General features: G+C 28.9%; 3 protein-coding genes across 3 annotated transcripts in view; all 3 read right to left on the minus strand.

Moving 5' to 3' along the window:
• The window catches only part of LOC134287830 (uncharacterized), a 216,384-nt gene that overhangs the window by 185,420 nt on the left and 6,138 nt on the right, over positions 1-24,826 (minus strand). The gene's annotated exons all lie outside the window — the stretch shown is intronic.
• On the minus strand, positions 5,756-7,382 carry LOC109409335 (thioredoxin-related transmembrane protein 2 homolog). The gene has a single exon (XM_019682784.3). It carries the CDS (start codon positions 7,183-7,185, stop codon positions 6,358-6,360), a length of 828 nt encoding a protein of 275 aa, XP_019538329.1. The 5' UTR covers positions 7,186-7,382; the 3' UTR covers positions 5,756-6,357.
• On the minus strand, positions 10,510-12,138 carry LOC134286327 (thioredoxin-related transmembrane protein 2 homolog). Its single transcript, XM_062847930.1, has one exon. It carries the CDS (start codon positions 11,937-11,939, stop codon positions 11,112-11,114), a length of 828 nt encoding a protein of 275 aa, XP_062703914.1. The 5' UTR covers positions 11,940-12,138; the 3' UTR covers positions 10,510-11,111.

Genomic DNA, 24,826 nt, shown 5'->3' on the forward strand with positions numbered 1-24,826 from the left:
TTATATCACAGCCTTGTTATTTGTTAGCTTTAATAGTAAAAATTATCTTTAATGGTATCAATAGATGGAAGCCTTGGAAGGATGCCTTACGAATTCATTAAAAAAAATCCAATAAAATTATTGGACGAATTTTATTGAAAATTCTTGAAAGAACTCTTACATTTTTTGTTAGAATTTTACTTTGGAGAATTTCTTTTGGATCTTTTTCAGTAATTGCTTTAGAAATCCGTGCAGCAATTCGATAGGGAATATCTTTGAAAATTTATTTGGAAGCTCCTTCGACATCCTTCATTATTTTTAAAGAAATTCTTTGGCAATTGTCTCAGCTATTGTGTTCGCAATTCCTTTGGTAAAAATTATCTAGATTTTTATTAGAAACTCTGTAACAAGTTTCATTGAAAATTCCTACTGTAATTATTTTGAGAAATTGTTAGGCAATTCCTTTGGAAACTTCTTTGATCAGTTCTCAGCAATGCTTCAGAAATGGCTTAGCGAACTTCTTCAGAATATTTTTTCTACAGAAATTTCTTTAGCAACTTTTGAAACAAATCTTGCAGGAATTTGTAAAGAAGTCCTTGAAGTTATTCCTAGATAAATCGTAAAAGATATCTAAGAAAGAGTTCTTGGAGTTTCTCATTTGGAACAAATGCTTGATGAAATCCTTAGAAAAAAATCTTAGAAGCTTCGTGAAGAAAATTCAAACGAAATTGGTGTAATCGCTAAGTAAATCTTTAATGGTATCAATAGATGGAAGCCTTGGAAGGATGCCTTACGAATTCATTAAAAAAAATCCAATAAAATTATTGGACGAATTTTATTGAAAATTCTTGAAAGAACTCTTACATTTTTTGTTAGAATTTTACTTTGGAGAATTTCTTTTGGATCTTTTTCAGTAATTGCTTTAGAAATCCGTGCAGCAATTCGATAGGGAATATCTTTGAAAATTTATTTGGAAGCTCCTTCGACATCCTTCATTATTTTTAAAGAAATTCTTTGGCAATTGTCTCAGCTATTGTGTTCGCAATTCCTTTGGTAAAAATTATCTAGATTTTTATTAGAAACTCTGTAACAAGTTTCATTGAAAATTCCTACTGTAATTATTTTGAGAAATTGTTAGGCAATTCCTTTGGAAACTTCTTTGATCAGTTCTCAGCAATGCTTCAGAAATGGCTTAGCGAACTTCTTCAGAATATTTTTTCTACAGAAATTTCTTTAGCAACTTTTGAAACAAATCTTGCAGGAATTTGTAAAGAAGTCCTTGAAGTTATTCCTACATAAATCGTAAAAGATATCTAAGAAAGAGTTCTTGGAGTTTCTCATTTGGAACAAATGCTTGATGAAATCCTTAGAAAAAAATCTTAGAAGCTTCGTGAAGAAAATTCAAACGAAATTGGTGTAATCGCTAAGTAAATCTTTAATGGTATCAATAGATGGAAGCCTTGGAAGGATGCCTTACGAATTCATTAAAAAAAATCCAATAAAATTATTGGACGAATTTTATTGAAAATTCTTGAAAGAACTCTTACATTTTTTGTTAGAATTTTACTTTGGAGAATTTCTTTTGGATCTTTTTCAGTAATTGCTTTAGAAATCCGTGCAGCAATTCGATAGGGAATATCTTTGAAAATTTATTTGGAAGCTCCTTCGACATCCTTCATTATTTTTAAAGAAATTCTTTGGCAATTGTCTCAGCTATTGTGTTCGCAATTCCTTTGGTAAAAATTATCTAGATTTTTATTAGAAACTCTGTAACAAGTTTCATTGAAAATTCCTACTGTAATTATTTTGAGAAATTGTTAGGCAATTCCTTTGGAAACTTCTTTGATCAGTTCTCAGCAATGCTTCAGAAATGGCTTAGCGAACTTCTTCAGAATATTTTTTCTACAGAAATTTCTTTAGAAATTCCATTTACAACTTCTCGTTGGTTTTTTTTGACAATTCGTTTGAAAAATCTTTTGGTAAAATTACCTTGGGAATAACTTATTTTGGAAATGCATTCGGTGAATTTCCTGTAAGCTACTCCGTGGAAATCTTTCATATTACCTTTGGCGAAGTTTTTTTGACAAAACTTTTACAAATCCTTCTAGCCATTTTTATTGGATTTGATCCTAAAATTGCTATAAGATTATTTTTGGGGTTTTCCTGGATTTTTTTTGAAAACTATATCGGCAGTTCCTATGAAATTTGGTTCGGTAACTCATTCGAAAATTTCTGAATAATATTCGAAATTGATTAAAGTTTTTATTTTTAAAAATATCTACTTCATAACTTTTCGAAATTCTTTGGGCAATAGCTTTAGAAATTTATCAGGCAAACCCTACGATATTCCCTTCAGCAATTTCTTTGGAAGTTTCACCGGCAGTTCCTTTGCTAATATACTTGACTTTTGTAATTCTTTCAATAGTGCCTTTCGAAATACATCAGGCAGGTACTTTGAAAATTCCTTAGTTAATTCGTAAATTGAGGCGGCAATTTTAGAAAATTCCTCCGTTAATTTCTCAAAAAATTTCGTTGGTAATCCCTGTGGAAATTTCATTTGATAATTCCTTACGGATTTCCGTCTATTGTTTCTTAGGAGATTTTATGAGATACATTCTAGCGAATTAAAAAAAAAAGCATTTACAATGGAACGGCCGAAGAAAATCTTAACGAATCGACTAAGGAATTTCCGAAAATCTAAGGAAGTTTACAAACAATTTCCTAAAAAAACACAAAAATTGTTTGAAGGAATACCGTAAACCGGGGTCAAATTGATCAGCGGGGTGAAATTGATCACTCGGGTACTGCAATGTAATTCCATACTAGGAACTCTTAAGCGTCGTAATGACCTTAAACTTTTTACGTCATCTGATTCGAAGATGTCTAGAGATGAGTGTAGACTTTTAATTTGTTAGAAAAAAGTTAGTTTTGCCTTATTTTTTTCAAGAAATTGCAATGTATTTCTCATTTAGCTGAAATAATTGCTACTAAACAATCAATTGCTAATAGGACTTCCCGTAAATTCTCTGTTTTAACATTTTTATGGAGCCTTGGTTGGGATCTTATGCAGTTAATCAGAACAAGAAATATTTATAAAAAGTTTATTTTATGAGGAAATAGTCATTTATTGTGATAGAAATCACTTATTTTAAATGAAATTGCCTACCTTTAGGCGTTTAAGGGGAAATTTCAAAATTTAATTTTGCATTTAAAGTATTAAATACACGAGTTGTAAGATTTTAGACGCCTTATTCGGTTTTAGAAGAGCAAAATTATGCGGAGAAGGAAGTTTTCTTTTACAACCGATGCTTAATTGTATACTGATCAATTTCGCCCCAAAGTGGCATTTCCAGTATTTTGATATTTGGAGTTATTTAACTTAAAGTTCAAATTTGTTGAAAAAAATTCTGTCACATGGTTCCATGGAGATCCACAGGGTACTGGTTTTTCAGAAATTCTTTTGGCAATATTTGAACAGGCACTGATGTTATCCGCAAAAGTTGTTTTAAAGTGATCAATTTGACCCCGGATTACGGTACCAGTAATTTTTTTTTGCCACTATTCTTAGGGGAATTTCTGTGAGACTTCTTAAAAGAATTCTTACAATTTTTTATTTGAATCAGTTGAATCTTTGAAGAAATCGCAAGAGAATTTATTGGATGAACTAATAAAGAAATCTTTGGAAAAACTCCTAAGGAAATTTGGGGGGAATTTCTTAAGGCACCTTTGAAGCAATTTGTTTAGAATTTTTTGGAATGTATGGAGCGATTCCTGAAGAATTCTCGATGGGTACCCTATATGAAATCTTAAACTTGCATTAATTACTTAAAAGATGCTTCTAGGCATTCTTAAAAAAATCTTGAAGAAAGTTGCAAAACAGTCTTAGGAGGAATCCTTGTAGAAACTTCTGAAGAAATCATTTGATTTTATCTTATCAAATCAGATATCTATTCCCTTATTATGTAAGCATACACGCTCCTATTTTCATCCTACTGAAAACAAAGGAATGAAGCGCTTTTTTATATTTTTGTTAGAAGTGTGCACGAATGATCAATCGTAATCAATCGGCGCGGTAATCGCTTTGTTTTCGAATAAGTTGAATTTGGGATTGTAGGATTACTAAGACACGTTGACCCTACCAGGAATCCGCGAAGATATTTTTGGACGAATTTTTAGAGGAACTTCTGGAGGAATCAATAATAAATCCTGTAGAAATGCCCGACTGAGATGCTTGACGATAACTTTGAATATATATATTTTTTTTTCGGAACGAGAATGAGAGTTTTTCGAAAGAATTTCTAAGGAGTCTGCTCAAAAGTCACGATAGAAATTTGTAGAAGAGTTCTTAGAGGAATGCTAGCAATAAAATGGGGAAACTCGTAGAGTAGATGAATTCTAAAGAATTCGTTGGAAGAAATCCAGAAGGATTTTTGGAAAGAATTCCAACAGAAGTTCCTCTCAGAATTTTCTTAGAGGAACTTCTGTAGGGATCCTTTGTGGATATTTCAAAAATTATTTTCCAATGTATTCTTTTGAAATTTCTTGAAGGATTTCTAGAATGAATCTTTTAATAAAACTTTAGAGAAACTCCTTGAAGAGTCCTTGAAGATTTTTTTTAGAAAAAAGCGTTGCAGTAATTCTTGAAGGAATCCTTGGAGAAATTTCTAAAAGAATCTTTGGAAAAATTCTTAAGAAATCTTCAAAGGAACGCCAAGATAAGTTATGAATACTTGAGGTAATGCCAAGATAAATTCTTGGATAAATCAATGGAGAAATGATTTGCATACGTGGAAAAACCATTTAGGGGATATTTGGAGGAACTCCTGTTAGAAACTATGGAGGAATATTTGAAAAAAATCTGAAAGGACTTTGAATTGATTGATTTGTTTTTATTAGAGAGACTTTCAGCCCTTGGCTGGTTCGTCTCTAAAGGACTTTGAAGCCTTCGCAAGAATCTTTTGAAGTATTTCGAAGTTCTTTTGAAAACATCCTCGGAGACAACACTGTAAGAATACATGAAAGAGTGTTTAGAGAAATATTGAGTGACACCCTTTTATTAATTACTTGAAACATTCTTGAAGACACATTATTATTCAAGAAAGATTTTTTCCAAAATAAATGAAAATAGCAATCTTTGAAAGAATTCATGAAGGATTACTTGATGCAATTCATTAATAAATTGTTAAAAAAAAATCGTCATAAATCTTAGAAAAAAATACGTTCATTGATGGAACTCCAGGATGTATCCTTGCAGAAACCTCCGAAGAAATTCTGAAAGGAATACAGAAAATATTTTTTAACCTTCAGTCAGTTGGCCACCACTGCCAGCATCACGCTAATGCTGAGAAGTCGAGATTTGTTTCAACGCTTTGTACAAAATACAACGGCGTGATTATTTGAGAGTTAGAAGAATAGATTTAACATTGTAAAATATGTTTATCTGTAATTTTCATGGGGCCCACAAATTTGGCACCGAACCGGGTCCCCAAATTCCTAGCTACGCCATTGGCTCCAAGAATCACCTTTGGGAAGCCCCCATTTCATCTCCCCACATATTATAACCAGTCACTGATAGATTAGCGAACTAGGAAAAACGTGATTTGACGAGCGCGGGTATGATCTAGGGTGCATACCGATTGTCGCACTGCATTATTATCGACCGCAAATTGAACTCACCGCAGCATCTTACTGAGTACACGCTTTTAAAGGACCTCGAAGAAGATTTCAGATTCTCAGAAACAGGAAATTTTCGAAGAGTATTGATAACGTACCGACATTCTAAAGTTCATCCTAATTTATTGACTAACATATTGCGTTTGGTATTTTTCATCCACATAATGACTGCTTTACTTTACTATTCAGCTTAAAACTAAAACAACACAAAAACGAAACACAATCCTAACTTAAAAAACAGCCACGACGAAATACAGAACGGTGTGCGCGGTGGTGACGACGTGTTTGCCCCAGGTGTGTAGTACGGCCCACAGTTCTGCCAGGCTGATACTAATACCTAATGCACACACAAAAGACCGATCATTCTTCTTATCAGTAGTGTTTGAAAGGGGCGGACGACAATGCGACATTTTCATCAAATGCAATTAGCACTTTCAAACTGCTGGCGCGTTCGGATCATTACATCACGACCCGGTCTACGGAGAGTATAATGGTGATAGGGCTAAGACGCGTCGGTTGCTGTAATCCTAATCAATGACTTTCGGTGTTCCGATTCCGATGGCGATGGTGGAGATTAAAATGTGCAATTGCTTTTAAGGGGTTGCGATAAAGGGTGATGATAAGACAAAGTTTGCATGGGCAGTTTCTGATGGGCGTCTTAAATGCTTCAACAACAGAATGAGTATGCTTACAGCAAGCGGAAACTTAGTTCTTTTTCTTTTCACCGGCGGTGACGGCCTTGGCCCCTTTGATGGGATTCTCCTTGCACTCCTTGTACAGGTTGTTCAGATCGAAGGCAGCTTTGACGTTGTCGGCCGAGAAGAAGAACTTGACCAGCTTTCCCTTGGCATCGGCATATGGCCGTCGGGCCACTTCCTTTCCATTCCGGAACAAAATCACTGACGGAAGCTGACGACTCAGGGAACTGTCCGAAACGTGATACTTCTTGCCGATGTTTGGGAATCTTCCGATGTCCACCTTTCCGAACCGCAAATTGGGCAGATTGTACTCCGCCGATAGTTCCGCAAAAATCGGAGCAAAATTGACGCAAGCCGGATTCCACACGGTGTAGAACGTGACCAACCAATTAACCCGCTTATCCTTGTCCATCTCGTCCTCCAAACCGTTCTCCAACCGGAAATAGGTAACATTCTCCGGTCCGGAGTAGGTCGGCTCCGGCAGTATCAGTGCCACCAGAATGAACAGCACTCCGTAAATCAGCCCCAGTCGGATGTCACTGTAGAACCACAATCCCAGATTGGCCAATTTCGTATACATGAAGCTCGACGTCAGATAGTTGATCATCGTTACACTCCCCGTCTTCCTCGTCCGGATCATGACCACAATGAGCAGAAAGAACAAAATCTCCGTCTCGCGCCCATCCAGCTCGCACTGGTCCTGATTGAACAAATATGTCCATAAAAAGTTACAAATCATGGGCGCTCGCTTGGCCACGATGTACGAGATGCTCATCAGAATGTTGACCCAGTAGTAGGGCTTGGCCAGCAGGACCAAGTCCTTCTTGAACGACATGTTGATGCGTGGGCGATTCCTCCTCCGTCCGAAGTGTTATTTAACAGACACTAATTTTGACCTTAATTAATGACTTCCCTAGCGTAGAGCACTTCTATGGCACGACAAGACAAACTTCACACGCGATTCGAAGGACAGTGTTCTTTCACCTGTCGATAAAACACTTCGACTGACCTGAAGACTGTCGTCCGATTACGATGAACATGGATAAAGGGGGTGGTGGCCTGGTAACAAAATCACTAGCGGACGGACGGCGTCGGTGGGCGGTGGGTGGTTCGTGTCAGAATGACAAACGACACAGTGTGAAAGTGATCTAAAACGGTGTTTGCTCGTGCCTGTTCCCGGGATTTATGGAAAGTGTTGGCAGAATTTACAGTGCGTTCATCGAATGCTGGATTTCATTGAAGAAATTATTGGTTTGCTTTACCAGACGAGTTCTAAATATTTGCTTGAGCTGTTTCGTTATCCATACAAGAATAGGTTTTTTTTTCTTGTAAATGTTATGTGTCGTTTTTTTTCGCTATACTTTGATCTTAGAACTTGTAATCCGAAATCCTTACGAGTTTCCCGGTGAAAAGTAAAAATGACTTACACAACTCGGTATTTTCCCCATCTTTTTACTGAATTCTCAACAGCAGATTTAACTCGGTAGACTCGGTCATCCCTTTTGCTGAATACTCTGTAAATAAGTTAACGAGTTCTGCAAATGAACAAACTGTCAACAATAGTCCATTTTACGAGCCGATTTTATGAATGAATTTTGACAGTAGGTAGCGTCTAATAACCCGTGAAAACCAATATCATCATCATCATTGTTGTCACTTCGTAAAATGGCTCATTACAGATGAACGGTAAATATCGTTACTGATGAACGGTAAATATTGATTACCGAGTGTACCGAGTTAAATCTGCTGTTGAAAACTCAGTAAAAAGATGCAAAAATTACAGAACTCAGCGAAAATTTTACTGAGCTGGAAAATCTGAATCTTTTAGCTCCGAGGGAGACTACATTACCGAGTTTGATGGTTACCCGACTTTATTGAGACCCTTCAGGGTAGCATTCTAGTTTTTTTTCCCAAATCAATGGGCGGGAAACGAAATGCCTTACGACCGAAGTCGGGCAGATTGAGAAATTTTGGCTTTCGATTTGAATAGGTCGTATTCGAATGAGTGTAATCAGTTTCGTACCTTTTAATTCCGCCCTATGTCGCTTATCCTTTGACAGATACGCGTATTTCGACTACCACTTGTAATCTTCCTCAGTGTCAGTTATCCAGTCGTATGTTTGCTGCTATTCAAATCAAAGGCCATAATTGGTATGACTGAATTTGATTTCCGCCGACAACAAAGATACTGCCGTGTGCAGCATGTCCCATGTTAACGAGGATTCCCATAGAACGAGGGACAACTATGCTGCACACGGCAGGATAGGCTCGCGACAGTTATCTTCACGGGAATACAAAAATACTTGAAACACCTCGCACGAATCGTCGTTCAATCAGAGAAAGCTCCTAGCAAATGACCTAGAATTCGAATAATACGACCGGAAACGTGGAACCCCTTCTACATCTAGTACTTCTCTAAATTCATCTTGTCGTATTATTTGAAGCTATTTGATTTTCATCCATTTTTTTTCTTTTGATTCCATTTATTTATTTTTTTACCATATTTATTTTTTTACGCCTACCAGGAATCCGCGAAGATATTTTTGGACGAATTTTTAGAGGAACTTCTGGAGGAATCAATAATAAATCCTGTAGAAATGCCCGACTGAGATGCTTGACGATAACTTTGAATATATATATTTTTTTTTCGGAACGAGAATGAGAGTTTTTCGAAAGAATTTCTAAGGAGTCTGCTCAAAAGTCACGATAGAAATTTGTAGAAGAGTTCTTAGAGGAATGCTAGCAATAAAATGGGGAAACTCGTAGAGTAGATGAATTCTAAAGAATTCGTTGGAAGAAATCCAGAAGGATTTTTGGAAAGAATTCCAACAGAAGTTCCTCTCAGAATTTTCTTAGAGGAACTTCTGTAGGGATCCTTTGTGGATATTTCAAAAATTATTTTCCAATGTATTCTTTTGAAATTTCTTGAAGGATTTCTAGAATGAATCTTTTAATAAAACTTTAGAGAAACTCCTTGAAGAGTCCTTGAAGATTTTTTTTAGAAAAAAGCGTTGCAGTAATTCTTGAAGGAATCCTTGGAGAAATTTCTAAAAGAATCTTTGGAAAAATTCTTAAGAAATCTTCAAAGGAACGCCAAGATAAGTTATGAATACTTGAGGTAATGCCAAGATAAATTCTTGGATAAATCAATGGAGAAATGATTTGCATACGTGGAAAAACCATTTAGGGGATATTTGGAGGAACTCCTGTTAGAAACTATGGAGGAATATTTGAAAAAAATCTGAAAGGACTTTGAATTGATTGATTTGTTTTTATTAGAGAGACTTTCAGCCCTTGGCTGGTTCGTCTCTAAAGGACTTTGAAGCCTTCGCAAGAATCTTTTGAAGTATTTCGAAGTTCTTTTGAAAACATCCTCGGAGACAACACTGTAAGAATACATGAAAGAGTGTTTAGAGAAATATTGAGTGACACCCTTTTATTAATTACTTGAAACATTCTTGAAGACACATTATTATTCAAGAAAGATTTTTTCCAAAATAAATGAAAATAGCAATCTTTGAAAGAATTCATGAAGGATTACTTGATGCAATTCATTAATAAATTGTTAAAAAAAAATCGTCATAAATCTTAGAAAAAAATACGTTCATTGATGGAACTCCAGGATGTATCCTTGCAGAAACCTCCGAAGAAATTCTGAAAGGAATACAGAAAATATTTTTTAACCTTCAGTCAGTTGGCCACCACTGCCAGCATCACGCTAATGCTGAGAAGTCGAGATTTGTTTCAACGCTTTGTACAAAATACAACGGCGTGATTATTTGAGAGTTAGAAGAATAGATTTAACATTGTAAAATATGTTTATCTGTAATTTTCATGGGGCCCACAAATTTGGCACCGAACCGGGTCCCCAAATTCCTAGCTACGCCATTGGCTCCAAGAATCACCTTTGGGAAGCCCCCATTTCATCTCCCCACATATTATAACCAGTCACTGATAGATTAGCGAACTAGGAAAAACGTGATTTGACGAGCGCGGGTATGATCTAGGGTGCATACCGATTGTCGCACTGCATTATTATCGACCGCAAATTGAACTCACCGCAGCATCTTACTGAGTACACGCTTTTAAAGGACCTCGAAGAAGATTTCAGATTCTCAGAAACAGGAAATTTTCGAAGAGTATTGATAACGTACCGACATTCTAAAGTTCATCCTAATTTATTGACTAACATATTGCGTTTGGTATTTTTCATCCACATAATGACTGCTTTACTTTACTATTCAGCTTAAAACTAAAACAACACAAAAACGAAACACAATCCTAACTTAAAAAACAGCCACGACGAAATACAGAACGGTGTGCGCGGTGGTGACGACGTGTTTGCCCCAGGTGTGTAGTACGGCCCACAGTTCTGCCAGGCTGATACTAATACCTAATGCACACACAAAAGACCGATCATTCTTCTTATCAGTAGTGTTTGAAAGGGGCGGACGACAATGCGACATTTTCATCAAATGCAATTAGCACTTTCAAACTGCTGGCGCGTTCGGATCATTACATCACGACCCGGTCTACGGAGAGTATAATGGTGATAGGGCTAAGACGCGTCGGTTGCTGTAATCCTAATCAATGACTTTCGGTGTTCCGATTCCGATGGCGATGGTGGAGATTAAAATGTGCAATTGCTTTTAAGGGGTTGCGATAAAGGGTGATGATAAGACAAAGTTTGCATGGGCAGTTTCTGATGGGCGTCTTAAATGCTTCAACAACAGAATGAGTATGCTTACAGCAAGCGGAAACTTAGTTCTTTTTCTTTTCACCGGCGGTGACGGCCTTGGCCCCTTTGATGGGATTCTCCTTGCACTCCTTGTACAGGTTGTTCAGATCGAAGGCAGCTTTGACGTTGTCGGCCGAGAAGAAGAACTTGACCAGCTTTCCCTTGGCATCGGCATATGGCCGTCGGGCCACTTCCTTTCCATTCCGGAACAAAATCACTGACGGAAGCTGACGACTCAGGGAACTGTCCGAAACGTGATACTTCTTGCCGATGTTTGGGAATCTTCCGATGTCCACCTTTCCGAACCGCAAATTGGGCAGATTGTACTCCGCCGATAGTTCCGCAAAAATCGGAGCAAAATTGACGCAAGCCGGATTCCACACGGTGTAGAACGTGACCAACCAATTAACCCGCTTATCCTTGTCCATCTCGTCCTCCAAACCGTTCTCCAACCGGAAATAGGTAACATTCTCCGGTCCGGAGTAGGTCGGCTCCGGCAGTATCAGTGCCACCAGAATGAACAGCACTCCGTAAATCAGCCCCAGTCGGATGTCACTGTAGAACCACAATCCCAGATTGGCCAATTTCGTATACATGAAGCTCGACGTCAGATAGTTGATCATCGTTACACTCCCCGTCTTCCTCGTCCGGATCATGACCACAATGAGCAGAAAGAACAAAATCTCCGTCTCGCGCCCATCCAGCTCGCACTGGTCCTGATTGAACAAATATGTCCATAAAAAGTTACAAATCATGGGCGCTCGCTTGGCCACGATGTACGAGATGCTCATCAGAATGTTGACCCAGTAGTAGGGCTTGGCCAGCAGGACCAAGTCCTTCTTGAACGACATGTTGATGCGTGGGCGATTCCTCCTCCGTCCGAAGTGTTATTTAACAGACACTAATTTTGACCTTAATTAATGACTTCCCTAGCGTAGAGCACTTCTATGGCACGACAAGACAAACTTCACACGCGATTCGAAGGACAGTGTTCTTTCACCTGTCGATAAAACACTTCGACTGACCTGAAGACTGTCGTCCGATTACGATGAACATGGATAAAGGGGGTGGTGGCCTGGTAACAAAATCACTAGCGGACGGACGGCGTCGGTGGGCGGTGGGTGGTTCGTGTCAGAATGACAAACGACACAGTGTGAAAGTGATCTAAAACGGTGTTTGCTCGTGCCTGTTCCCGGGATTTATGGAAAGTGTTGGCAGAATTTACAGTGCGTTCATCGAATGCTGGATTTCATTGAAGAAATTATTGGTTTGCTTTACCAGACGAGTTCTAAATATTTGCTTGAGCTGTTTCGTTATCCATACAAGAATAGGTTTTTTTTTCTTGTAAATGTTATGTGTCGTTTTTTTTCGCTATACTTTGATCTTAGAACTTGTAATCCGAAATCCTTACGAGTTTCCCGGTGAAAAGTAAAAATGACTTACACAACTCGGTATTTTCCCCATCTTTTTACTGAATTCTCAACAGCAGATTTAACTCGGTAGACTCGGTCATCCCTTTTGCTGAATACTCTGTAAATAAGTTAACGAGTTCTGCAAATGAACAAACTGTCAACAATAGTCCATTTTACGAGCCGATTTTATGAATGAATTTTGACAGTAGGTAGCGTCTAATAACCCGTGAAAACCAATATCATCATCATCATTGTTGTCACTTCGTAAAATGGCTCATTACAGATGAACGGTAAATATCGTTACTGATGAACGGTAAATATTGATTACCGAGTGTACCGAGTTAAATCTGCTGTTGAAAACTCAGTAAAAAGATGCAAAAATTACAGAACTCAGCGAAAATTTTACTGAGCTGGAAAATCTGAATCTTTTAGCTCCGAGGGAGACTACATTACCGAGTTTGATGGTTACCCGACTTTATTGAGACCCTTCAGGGTAGCATTCTAGTTTTTTTTCCCAAATCAATGGGCGGGAAACGAAATGCCTTACGACCGAAGTCGGGCAGATTGAGAAATTTTGGCTTTCGATTTGAATAGGTCGTATTCGAATGAGTGTAATCAGTTTCGTACCTTTTAATTCCGCCCTATGTCGCTTATCCTTTGACAGATACGCGTATTTCGACTACCACTTGTAATCTTCCTCAGTGTCAGTTATCCAGTCGTATGTTTGCTGCTATTCAAATCAAAGGCCATAATTGGTATGACTGAATTTGATTTCCGCCGACAACAAAGATACTGCCGTGTGCAGCATGTCCCATGTTAACGAGGATTCCCATAGAACGAGGGACAACTATGCTGCACACGGCAGGATAGGCTCGCGACAGTTATCTTCACGGGAATACAAAAATACTTGAAACACCTCGCACGAATCGTCGTTCAATCAGAGAAAGCTCCTAGCAAATGACCTAGAATTCGAATAATACGACCGGAAACGTGGAACCCCTTCTACATCTAGTACTTCTCTAAATTCATCTTGTCGTATTATTTGAAGCTATTTGATTTTCATCCATTTTTTTTCTTTTGATTCCATTTATTTATTTTTTTACAATTTCACACGCTCGCGACAAACATCGTCAGAAGACTAAGGAAGCGCACCAACGGTTCCAACCGAGCTCCAAAGCCATGTTCGAAATACAGCCTGGATTCGCTGGTATATGTAGGATTACTAGCTACTGTCTCATTATCCGGCGAACGGTAGGGCGCTGAAAAAAATATCGTTGGGCCACGCTAGCGGTTTGACCAGACTAGGGGCAAGATTAACCATGCGTATGGGAAAAATATAATCAGAGTATGTATACTCACGGTTTGTAACGTTACCTGTGTGGAGGCATCGGTAGTTGAGTGTTGCTACTGCGACATGTCACGTGGTCAACATCCGGTAACTCCTCTGGGATTTCTCCTTACGGGATCATTCGATTGCCGTGCTCAACCGGCGCCTCACACATTCAAGGACTTCTCTGACCGGATACAGCTATCGACCTACTGGTCCTCACCAGCATGTGTGGGACACCGGTTCGAAACCGGTTGCTGGTCGCTTAAAAACTTCTCAAGTAACCACGATGCTCATTACGACTTGAGCATGCATAAATACGGTGTACATAAAGCAATCATTACTCTGTATGTGCAATATAAGTTGAATTTAAGTGAACAAAATCCCCTATAAAGCCAAATTGAAGGAAGCTGCAATGCCACTGTATTGGGGACCTATGGCCCTATCCAGCTTTAATTCGATTTCAATTGTACATAGAGAGTAATGCTTGCTTAATTTACACAGAGTTATGCATGCACCCAACTAACAATCGCAAGTCACAAACAAGCATGGATGCTGATTTGTTGCTTTATAATAGGAATAATAGCTGAACTGAAATTATGCTGTATACACATTACTGTACAAATGCATTCTCAATGGATTAAATGCTTTGGCTGTTTTCCTACTCTTCGCATCGACCAATGAGGCGCTAGCTTCTATGCGCGAAAAATCGGTAGAAGTAAATCGCAAAAATATTGTATGGCGAATAGCATCTAAAGGCGTTTTTCTCGAAGTGGAACACATTATTCGAAAAAATATTTTGTAGCGGTTGTGCACAATGATGACCGGTTTGGTGCCTACCAAATAAAAGCTTTTCATACTGGAAAAACTAAAAGCTTTTCATACTGGAAAAACTTGTAATTAGAAGGCACGAAATGTTGCTAATTGACAAATTGAGAGATGAAATTTGTGAAAAGAATCGCGTTCTGGTGGGATTCGAACCCACGACTCCGTATTCGCTAGACCGGCGCTTTAACCAACTAAGCCACAGAACAGGTAATGGTTCTGCGGAATAGAAAGCCAAACTGACTCCGAAGCCGCACCGTGAACACTCCTATTTCACAAACTCATCTCTCTTTTCGGCTTAGATGCCAATCCACAACAAACTCCTGTTTGTGCCCACAAGTGCGAGCGAATTATTTATATGAGTCCGAGCGTCCGACCGTGCCGAGCTCTCGACGCATACTAATTAGACACCAGCAAAACAAACTGCCTGGTGGCTGGGTATGCGGAGTGCGAGAGTAAGTCTCGGCTTCATATAAATAATTCGCTCGCACTTGTCGTTAGTGGGCACAAACAGGAGTGTGTTGTGGATTGGCATCTAAGCCGAAAAGAGAGATGAGTTTGTGAAATAGGAGTGTTCACGGTGCGGCTTCGGAGTCAGTTCGGCTTTCTATTCCGCAGAACCATTACCTGTTCTGTGGCTTAGTTGGTTAAAGCGCCGGTCTAGCGAATACGGAGTCGTGGGTTCGAATCCCACCAGAACGCGATTTTTTTTCACAAATTTCATCTCTCAATTTGTCAATTAGCAACATTTCGTGCCTTCTAATTACAAGTTTTTCCAGTATGTTTCAGACATACCAGCAAACCTGGTAATATGCCAGTAAAATGGGCAATATGTATCATTGTAAAAGCTTTTCATTTCGAGAAATTCGAGTTTAGATGCCTTTCGCTATACAAAATAAAATATTTTTACTCCTACTGACCAGCATTGAACGCACTCCCTGCCGGTAATCCATTGAAAAAGTAGCCAATGTTTAACCTTTCGTATCGGTATTTGCAATGATATTTTAAAACACTTTTTCAAAATTTTAATAAGAGTTCTGTTCGACTTGCAATAAAGCTTAAGCACCGTGGTTACTTGGGTATGCACCTGGGGCCCCACAAATCCTCTAAACACCCCTGATGTGCCATGAAAACCTCAGGAACGCTCCTAAAATCCCTTGCAACGCCCTGAAACGCCTTTGAAAACCCATGGAACGCTCATAAAAACCTTAATGTCTCTGGAACACCCTTGAAATACCATGGAACACCTCCGAAACACCACTGAAACCCCCTGAAGCCCCATGGAATGCCTCTTAAATGCGAAACGCCCCTGGGACCTCCTTTATCAACACCCTTAAAACCCACCTCAAAATCCTTGAAACCCCCTGGAACTCTCCTGAAATCTTCTGAAACTTCCTCGAAACCCTCGAAGAACAGTTTCCCTGAAATATCATGCAATGCATAATGCAAGTGGATGCATAATGCAAGTGCAAGAATACCCAGGTAACCAATAAGCATTCAAATGAGCTGTATTTCAGTTTGAAAACTGAATTATATCTGCTTGCTTTCGTACCATAGCAGTTCGACTGCCAAATTGCTCTATATTAGCATTTTGAATGCTGTTTAAAATCTGACAGCCGTTGTGTAGCATTTTAAATGTACGATGTGTTTTGGTTAACAAGCATTGCAACTGATGCTTTATTGCCATCAAACTGCCAAGAGAGATGAGTGATGCTAAAACTGCTACACATTTCAACTTTTCAATTTATGTGCCACAGCTGTAAGACCCATTATTCGCAAGGCCTACCAGAAAGCTCTTCGGTCTGCTGAACGATCCGGCTGGAAAAACCTTTGTACAAATGTTTCCAGTCTGAGTGAATCCAGTCGGTTGAACAAAATCCTTACAAAATCTAAAGATTTTCAAGTGAACGAACTTCGTTTGCCAAATGGTGATTTCACTTCCTCTGATGAAGAAGTTTTGGAATGTTTATTCAGTACACACTTCCCCGGATGTGTGGATATTACATCTTCGGATGAACCTGATATCTTTTCTTGTAGTTATGATTCTTTAGCTTCGGCTCGGACCTCGGAGTATCATAACTTTAGAATCGATTGAATGGGCACTAAATAGCTTTGCTCAATTCAAATCTCCTGAGACAGATGAGATTTATCCTTTTGCTTCAGAAGGGATTTAATTATTTCAAACATGTTTTCAAAAATCTACTTATTTGCAGTTTTGCTACAGGGCATATTCCCGAATCCTGGCGGGATATTATTGTAAAGTTTATTCCGAAAGTGGGTCGTGCGTCGTATGAAAAAGCAAAGAGTTTCAGACTATCAGTTTGACCTCTTTTCTTCTGAAATGCTTACAACGCGTTGTCGATCATCACATCCGTGATGTTCATCTGGCTAATGTGCCTCTTCATGTGAACCAACATGCTAACCAATCTGGGAAGTCCACTGTGACTCTTTTACACAATGTTGTTTACGATATCGAGAAGGCATTCGCTCAAAAGTAATCCTGCTTGGGTGTTTTATTAGATATCAAGGGTGCCTTTGACAATGTGCCTTTTGATGCCATATTGGAAGCCACACGGGGTCATGGTATATGGATCATCGATAATGTCCTATCCTGTTTTTCTTCCCTTCTCAGTCAGGTAAATGATGAATAGGCTCGTGTTCATGGCGATGGCACAAATTTATCAAATGGACACGCAGAAAAATAAATTGTAAACACAATTAAATTCTATTTCAAATCAACCGATTTTTCAGGTTACTATAGCGGCAAACTGATTTCGACAAACTGATGTCGAAATTTTTGACAGTTTGTTAAAACAAACAGAGATATGATATTTTCAACATGAAATAATGGATTGATTCAAACGACTGCACTTTTGCAACTAACAAACCCGGAATGTGATTGTGTTGGTGACGGCAGCAGCTGCGGCAGCTCGGAAATCTATTTTTAGGCCGTCGGTAAGCGGATGGGGAGGAGAACGACTAAAAAAAAAAAACAAAAAAGGCGAAACCGATCAACTTTTTGTGGATGCTGTCGTAAGTACCTGCGCGTTATCCATCACGGCCAAAGCTGCTCTTGGAAGTTGGCGTGGTGGATTTGCTACACCTTCTTCGTTGTGGCGATGTTGGGGTAAACATTTTATAGATGTGTGAGTGCTTTCGGACCCCCAGCACGGAGGAAGTTAGGCGTTCGACAATGTTAGGCATTTGTTAGTTATGTTGCTCATCGAAAATTTTTGGAGAGCATAAAACATAACCCCGAATTTATGCTGAATGTTCGATTTTTTCGCGCATCATTGACAGTTGAGCAAATGGCAGTGGAAAAACACTTTGTTAGTTGCGGCAGCTTAAGGTGAATATATGACGAAGCCACACCTCGAATTTTCAAGAGCACCAATGTGAAGAACCGAATGTCGGTTTGCGCTGAAAAGTTGATCGATTGGTCACCACCAGCGGGTAACCAATCGATCAACTTTTCAGCTCAAACCGACATTCGGTTCTTCAGATTTGTGCTCTTGATATTTCGAGGTGTGGCTTCGTCATATATTCACCTTAAAATTCGCGTTCGACGGTCGAGAAAAAGAAAAAAATTGCTCGTCTCAAATAGTTAAACCCGTAGGAATCATTTCCGTCGTTGCGTTGTCCAAACCGTCAGTTAATCGTCGCTGCTCCTGGCCACTAAGTCCGTTTTGTTCGCGTCGTACCGTCGCCGGAACCAGTCATCTACAAAACAGTGACCGATTCCGTTAAGTTTGGCTCCATCGTGTCGGTGAGTCATTTTATTTTTAATTTGATTTATTTTTCATTTAATTTCAATTAAATTTAAATTAAATTTCAATTAAATTTAAATAAAATTTTAATTAAGTTTTGATCAAACTTTATTTAAATTTTAAATAAATTTTAATTAAATTTTAATTAAATTTTAAATAAATTTTAATTAAATTTTAATTAAATTTTAAATAAACTTTAATTAAATTTTTATTAAATTTTAATTTAATTTTAATTTAATTTTAATTTAATTTTAATTTAATTTTAATTTAATTTTAATTTAATTTTAATTTAATTTTAATTTAATTTTAATTTAATTTTAATTTAATTTTAATTTAATTTTAATTTAATTTTAATTTAATTTTAATTTAATTTTAATTTAATTTTAATTTAATTTTAATTTAATTTTAATTTAATTTTAATTTAATTTTAATTTAATTTTAATTTAATTTTAATTTAATTTTAATTTAATTTTAATTTAATTTTAATTTAATTTTAATTTAATTTTAATTTAATTTTAATTTAATTTTAATTTAATTTTAATTTAATTTTAATTTAATTTTAATTTAATTTTAATTTAATTTTAATTTAATTTTAATTTAATTTTAATTTAATTTTAATTTAATTTTAATTTAATTTTAATTTAATTTTAATTTAATTTTAATTTAATTTTAATTTAATTTTAATTTAATTTTAATTTAATTTTAATTTAATTTTAATTTAATTTTAATTTAATTTTAATTTAATTTTAATTTAATTTTAATTTAATTTTAATTTAATTTTAATTTAATTTTAATTTAATTTTAATTTAATTTTAATTTAATTTTAATTTAATTTTAATTTAATTTTAATTTAATTTTAATTTAATTTTAATTTAATTTTAATTTAATTTTAATTTAATTTTAATTTAATTTTAATTTAATTTTAATTTAATTTTAATTTAATTTTAATTTAATTTTAATTTAATTTTAATTTAATTTTAATTTAATTTTAATTTAATTTTAATTTAATTTTAATTTAATTTTAATTTAATTTTAATTTAATTTTAATTTAATTTTAATTTAATTTTAATTTAATTTTAATTTAATTTTAATTTAATTTTAATTTAATTTTAATTTAATTTTAATTTAATTTTAATTTAATTTTAATTTAATTTTAATTTAATTTTAATTTAATTTTAATTTAATTTTAATTTAATTTTAATTTAATTTTAATTTAATTTTAATTTAATTTTAATTTAATTTTAATTTAATTTTAATTTAATTTTAATTTAATTTTAATTTAATTTTAATTTAATTTTAATTTAATTTTAATTTAATTTTAATTTAATTTTAATTTAATTTTAATTTAATTTTAATTTAATTTTAATTTAATTTTAATTTAATTTTAATTTAATTTTAATTTAATTTTAATTTAATTTTAATTTAATTTTAATTTAATTTTAATTTAATTTTAATTTAATTTTAATTTAATTTTAATTTAATTTTAATTTAATTTTAATTTAATTTTAATTTAATTTTAATTTAATTTTAATTTAATTTTAATTTAATTTTCATTTAATTTTAATTTAATTTTAATTTAATTTTAATTTAATTTTAATTTAATTTTAATTTAATTTTAATTTAATTTTAATTTAATTTTAATTTAATTTTAATTTAATTTTAATTTAATTTTAATTTAATTTTAATTTAATTTTAATTTAATTTTAATTTAATTTTAATTTAATTTTAATTTAATTTTAATTTAATTTTAATTTAATTTTAATTTAATTTTAATTTAATTTTAATTTAATTTTAATTTAATTTTAATTTAATTTTAATTTAATTTTAATTTAATTTTAATTTAATTTTAATTTAATTTTAATTTAATTTTAATTTAATTTTAATTTAATTTTAATTTAATTTTAATTTAATTTTAATTTAATTTTAATTTAATTTTAATTTAATTTTAATTTAATTTTAATTTAATTTTAATTTAATTTTAATTGAGTTTTAATTGAATTTTAATTGAATTTTAATTGAATTTTAATTGAATTTTAATTTAATTTTAATTTAATTTTAATTTAATTTTAATTTAATTTTAATTTAATTTTAATTTAATTTTAATTTAATTTTAATTTAATTTTAATTTAATTTTAATTTAATTTTAATTTAATTTTAATTTAATTTTAATTTAATTTTAATTTAATTTTAATTTAATTTTAATTTAATTTTAATTTAATTTTAATTTAATTTTAATTTAATTTTAATTTAATTTTAATTTAATTTTAATTTAATTTTAATTTAATTTTAATTTAATTTTAATTTAATTTTAATTTAATTTTAATTTAATTTTAATTTAATTTTAATTTAATTTTAATTTAATTTTAATTTAATTTTAATTTAATTTTAATTTAATTTTAATTTAATTTTAATTTAATTTTAATTTAATTTTAATTTAATTTTAATTTAATTTTAATTTAATTTTAATTTAATTTTAATTTAATTTTAATTTAATTTTAATTTAATTTTAATTTAATTTTAATTTAATTTTAATTTAATTTTAATTTAATTTTAATTTAATTTTAATTTAATTTTAATTTAATTTTAATTTAATTTTAATTTAATTTTAATTTAATTTTAATTTAATTTAATTTTAATTTAATTTTAATTTAATTTTAATTTAATTTTAATTTAATTTTAATTTAATTTTAATTTAATTTTAATTTAATTTTAATTTAATTTTAATTTAATTTTAATTTAATTTTAATTTAATTTTAATTTAATTTTAATTTAATTTAATTTAATTTTAATTTAATTTTAATTTAATTTTAATTTAATTTTAATTTAATTTTAATTTAATTTTAATTTAATTTTAATTTAATTTTAATTTAATTTTAATTTAATTTTAATTTAATTTTAATTTAATTTTAATTTAATTTTAATTTAATTTTAATTTAATTTTAATTTAATTTTAATTTAATTTTAATTTAATTTTAATTTAATTTTAATTTAATTTTAATTTAATTTTAATTTAATTTTAATTTAATTTTAATTTAATTTTAATTTAATTTTAATTTAATTTTAATTTAATTTTAATTTAATTTTAATTTAATTTTAATTTAATTTTAATTTAATTTTAATTTAATTTTAATTTAATTTTAATTTAATTTTAATTTAATTTTAATTTAATTTTAATTTAATTTTAATTTAATTTTAATTTAATTTTAATTTAATTTTAATTTAATTTTAATTTAATTTTAATTTAATTTTAATTTAATTTTAATTTAATTTTAATTTAATTTTAATTTAATTTTAATTTAATTTTAATTTAATTTTAATTTAATTTTAATTTAATTTTAATTTAATTTTAATTTAATTTTAATTTAATTTTAATTTAATTTTAATTTAATTTTAATTTAATTTTAATTTAATTTTAATTTAATTTTAATTTAATTTTAATTTAATTTTAATTTAATTTTAATTTAATTTTAATTTAATTTTAATTTAATTTTAATTTAATTTTAATTTAATTTTAATTTAATTTTAATTTAATTTTAATTTAATTTTAATTTAATTTTAATTTAATTTTAATTTAATTTTAATTTAATTTTAATTTAATTTTAATTTAATTTTAATTTAATTTTAATTTAATTTTAATTTAATTTTAATTTAATTTTAATTTAATTTTAATTTAATTTTAATTTAATTTTAATTTAATTTTAATTTAATTTTAATTTAATTTTAATTTAATTTTAATTTAATTTTAATTTAATTTTAATTTAATTTTAATTTAATTTTAATTTAATTTTAATTTAATTTTAATTTAATTTTAATTTAATTTTAATTTAATTTTAATTTAATTTTAATTTAATTTTAATTTAATTTTAATTTAATTTTAATTTAATTTTAATTTAATTTTAATTTAATTTTAATTTAATTTTAATTTAATTTTAATTTAATTTTAATTTAATTTTAATTTAATTTTAATTTAATTTTCATTTAATTTTCATTTAATTTTCATTTAATTTTAATTTAATTTTAATTTAATTTTAATTTAATTTTAATTTAATTTTAATTTAATTTTAATTTAATTTTAATTTAATTTTAATTTAATTTTAATTTAATTTTAATTTAATTTTAATTTAATTTTAATTTAATTTTAATTTAATTTTAATTTAATTTTAATTTAATTTTAATTTAATTTTAATTTAATTTTAATTTAATTTTAATTTAATTTTAATTTAATTTTAATTTAATTTTAATTTAATTTTAATTTAATTTTAATTTAATTTTAATTTAATTTTAATTTAATTTTAATTTAATTTTAATTTAATTTTAATTTAATTTTAATTTAATTTTAATTTAATTTTAATTTAATTTTAATTTAATTTTAATTTAATTTTAATTTAATTTTAATTTAATTTTAATTTAATTTTAATTTAATTTTAATTTAATTTTAATTTAATTTTAATTTAATTTTAATTTAATTTTAATTTAATTTTAATTTAATTTTAATTTAATTTTAATTTAATTTTAATTTAATTTTAATTTAATTTTAATTTAATTTTAATTTAATTTTAATTTAATTTTAATTTAATTTTAATTTAATTTTAATTTAATTTTAATTTAATTTTAATTTAATTTTAATTTAATTTTAATTTAATTTTAATTTAATTTTAATTTAATTTTAATTTAATTTTAATTTAATTTTAATTTAATTTTAATTTAATTTTAATTTAATTTTAATTTAATTTTAATTTAATTTTAATTTAATTTTAATTTAATTTTAATTTAATTTTAATTTAATTTTAATTTAATTTTAATTTAATTTTAATTTAATTTTAATTTAATTTTAATTTAATTTTAATTTAATTTTAATTTAATTTTAATTTAATTTTAATTTAATTTTAATTTAATTTTAATTTAATTTTAATTTAATTTTAATTTAATTTTAATTTAATTTTAATTTAATTTTAATTTAATTTTAATTTAATTTTAATTTAATTTTAATTTAATTTTAATTTAATTTTAATTTAATTTTAATTTAATTTTAATTTAATTTTAATTTAATTTTAATTGAATTTTAATTTAATTTTAATTTAATTTTAATTTAATTTAATTTAATTTTAATTTAATTTTAATTTAATTTTAATTTAATTTTAATTTAATTTTAATTTAATTTTAATTTAATTTTAATTTAATTTTAATTTAATTTTAATTTAATTTTAATTTAATTTAATTTTAATTTAATTTTAATTTAATTTTAATTTAATTTTAATTTAATTTTAATTTAATTTTAATTTAATTTTAATTTAATTTAATTTAATTTTAATTTAATTTTAATTTAATTTAATTTTAATTTAATTTAATTTTAATTTAATTTTAATTTAATTTTAATTTAATTTTAATTTAATTTTAATTTAATTTTAATTTAATTTAATTTTAATTTAATTTTAATTTAATTTTAATTTAATTTTAATTTAAAATTAAAATTATAATTAAAATTAAAATTAAAATTAAAATTAAAATTAAAATTAAAATTAAAATTAAAATTAAAATTAAAATTAAAATTAAAATTAAAATTAAAATTAAAATTAAAATTAAAATTAAAATTAAAATTAAAATTAAAATTAAAATTAAAATTAAAATTAAAATTAAAATTAAAATTAAAATTAAAATTAAAATTAAAATTAAAATTAAAATTAAAATTAAAATTAAAATTAAAATTAAAATTAAAATTAAAATTAAAATTAAAATTAAAATTAAAATTAAAATTAAAATTAAAATTAAAATTAAAATTAAAATTAAAATTAAAATTAAAATTAAAATTAAAATTAAAATTAAAATTAAAATTAAAATTAAAATTAAAATTAAAATTAAAATTAAAATTAAAATTAAAATTAAAATTAAAATTAAAATTAAAATTAAAATTAAAATTAAAATTAAAATTAAAATTAAAATTAAAATTAAAATTAAAATTAAAATTAAAATTAAAATTAAAATTAAAATTAAAATTAAAATTAAAATTAAAATTAAAATTAAAATTAAAATTAAAATTAAAATTAAAATTAAAATTAAAATTAAAATTAAAATTAAAATTAAAATTAAAATTAAAATTAAAATTAAAATTTAAATTAAAATTAAATTAAAATTAAAATTAAAATTAAAATTAAAATTAAAATTAAAATTAAAATTAAAATTAAAATTAAAATTAAAATTAAAATTAAAATTAAAATTAAAATTAAATTAAAATTAAAATTAAAATTAAAATTAAAATTAAAATTAAAATTAAAATTAAAATTAAAATTAAAATTAAAATTAAAATTAAAATTAAAATTAAAATTAAAATTAAAATTAAAATTAAATTAAAATTAAAATTAAAATTAAAATTAAAATTAAAATTAAAATTAAAATTAAAATTAAAATTA

Source organism: Aedes albopictus, chromosome 2 (genome assembly GCF_035046485.1).
Source record: "Aedes albopictus strain Foshan chromosome 2, AalbF5, whole genome shotgun sequence".
In the NCBI taxonomy this organism is placed as follows: Eukaryota; Metazoa; Arthropoda; class Insecta; order Diptera; family Culicidae; genus Aedes; species Aedes albopictus.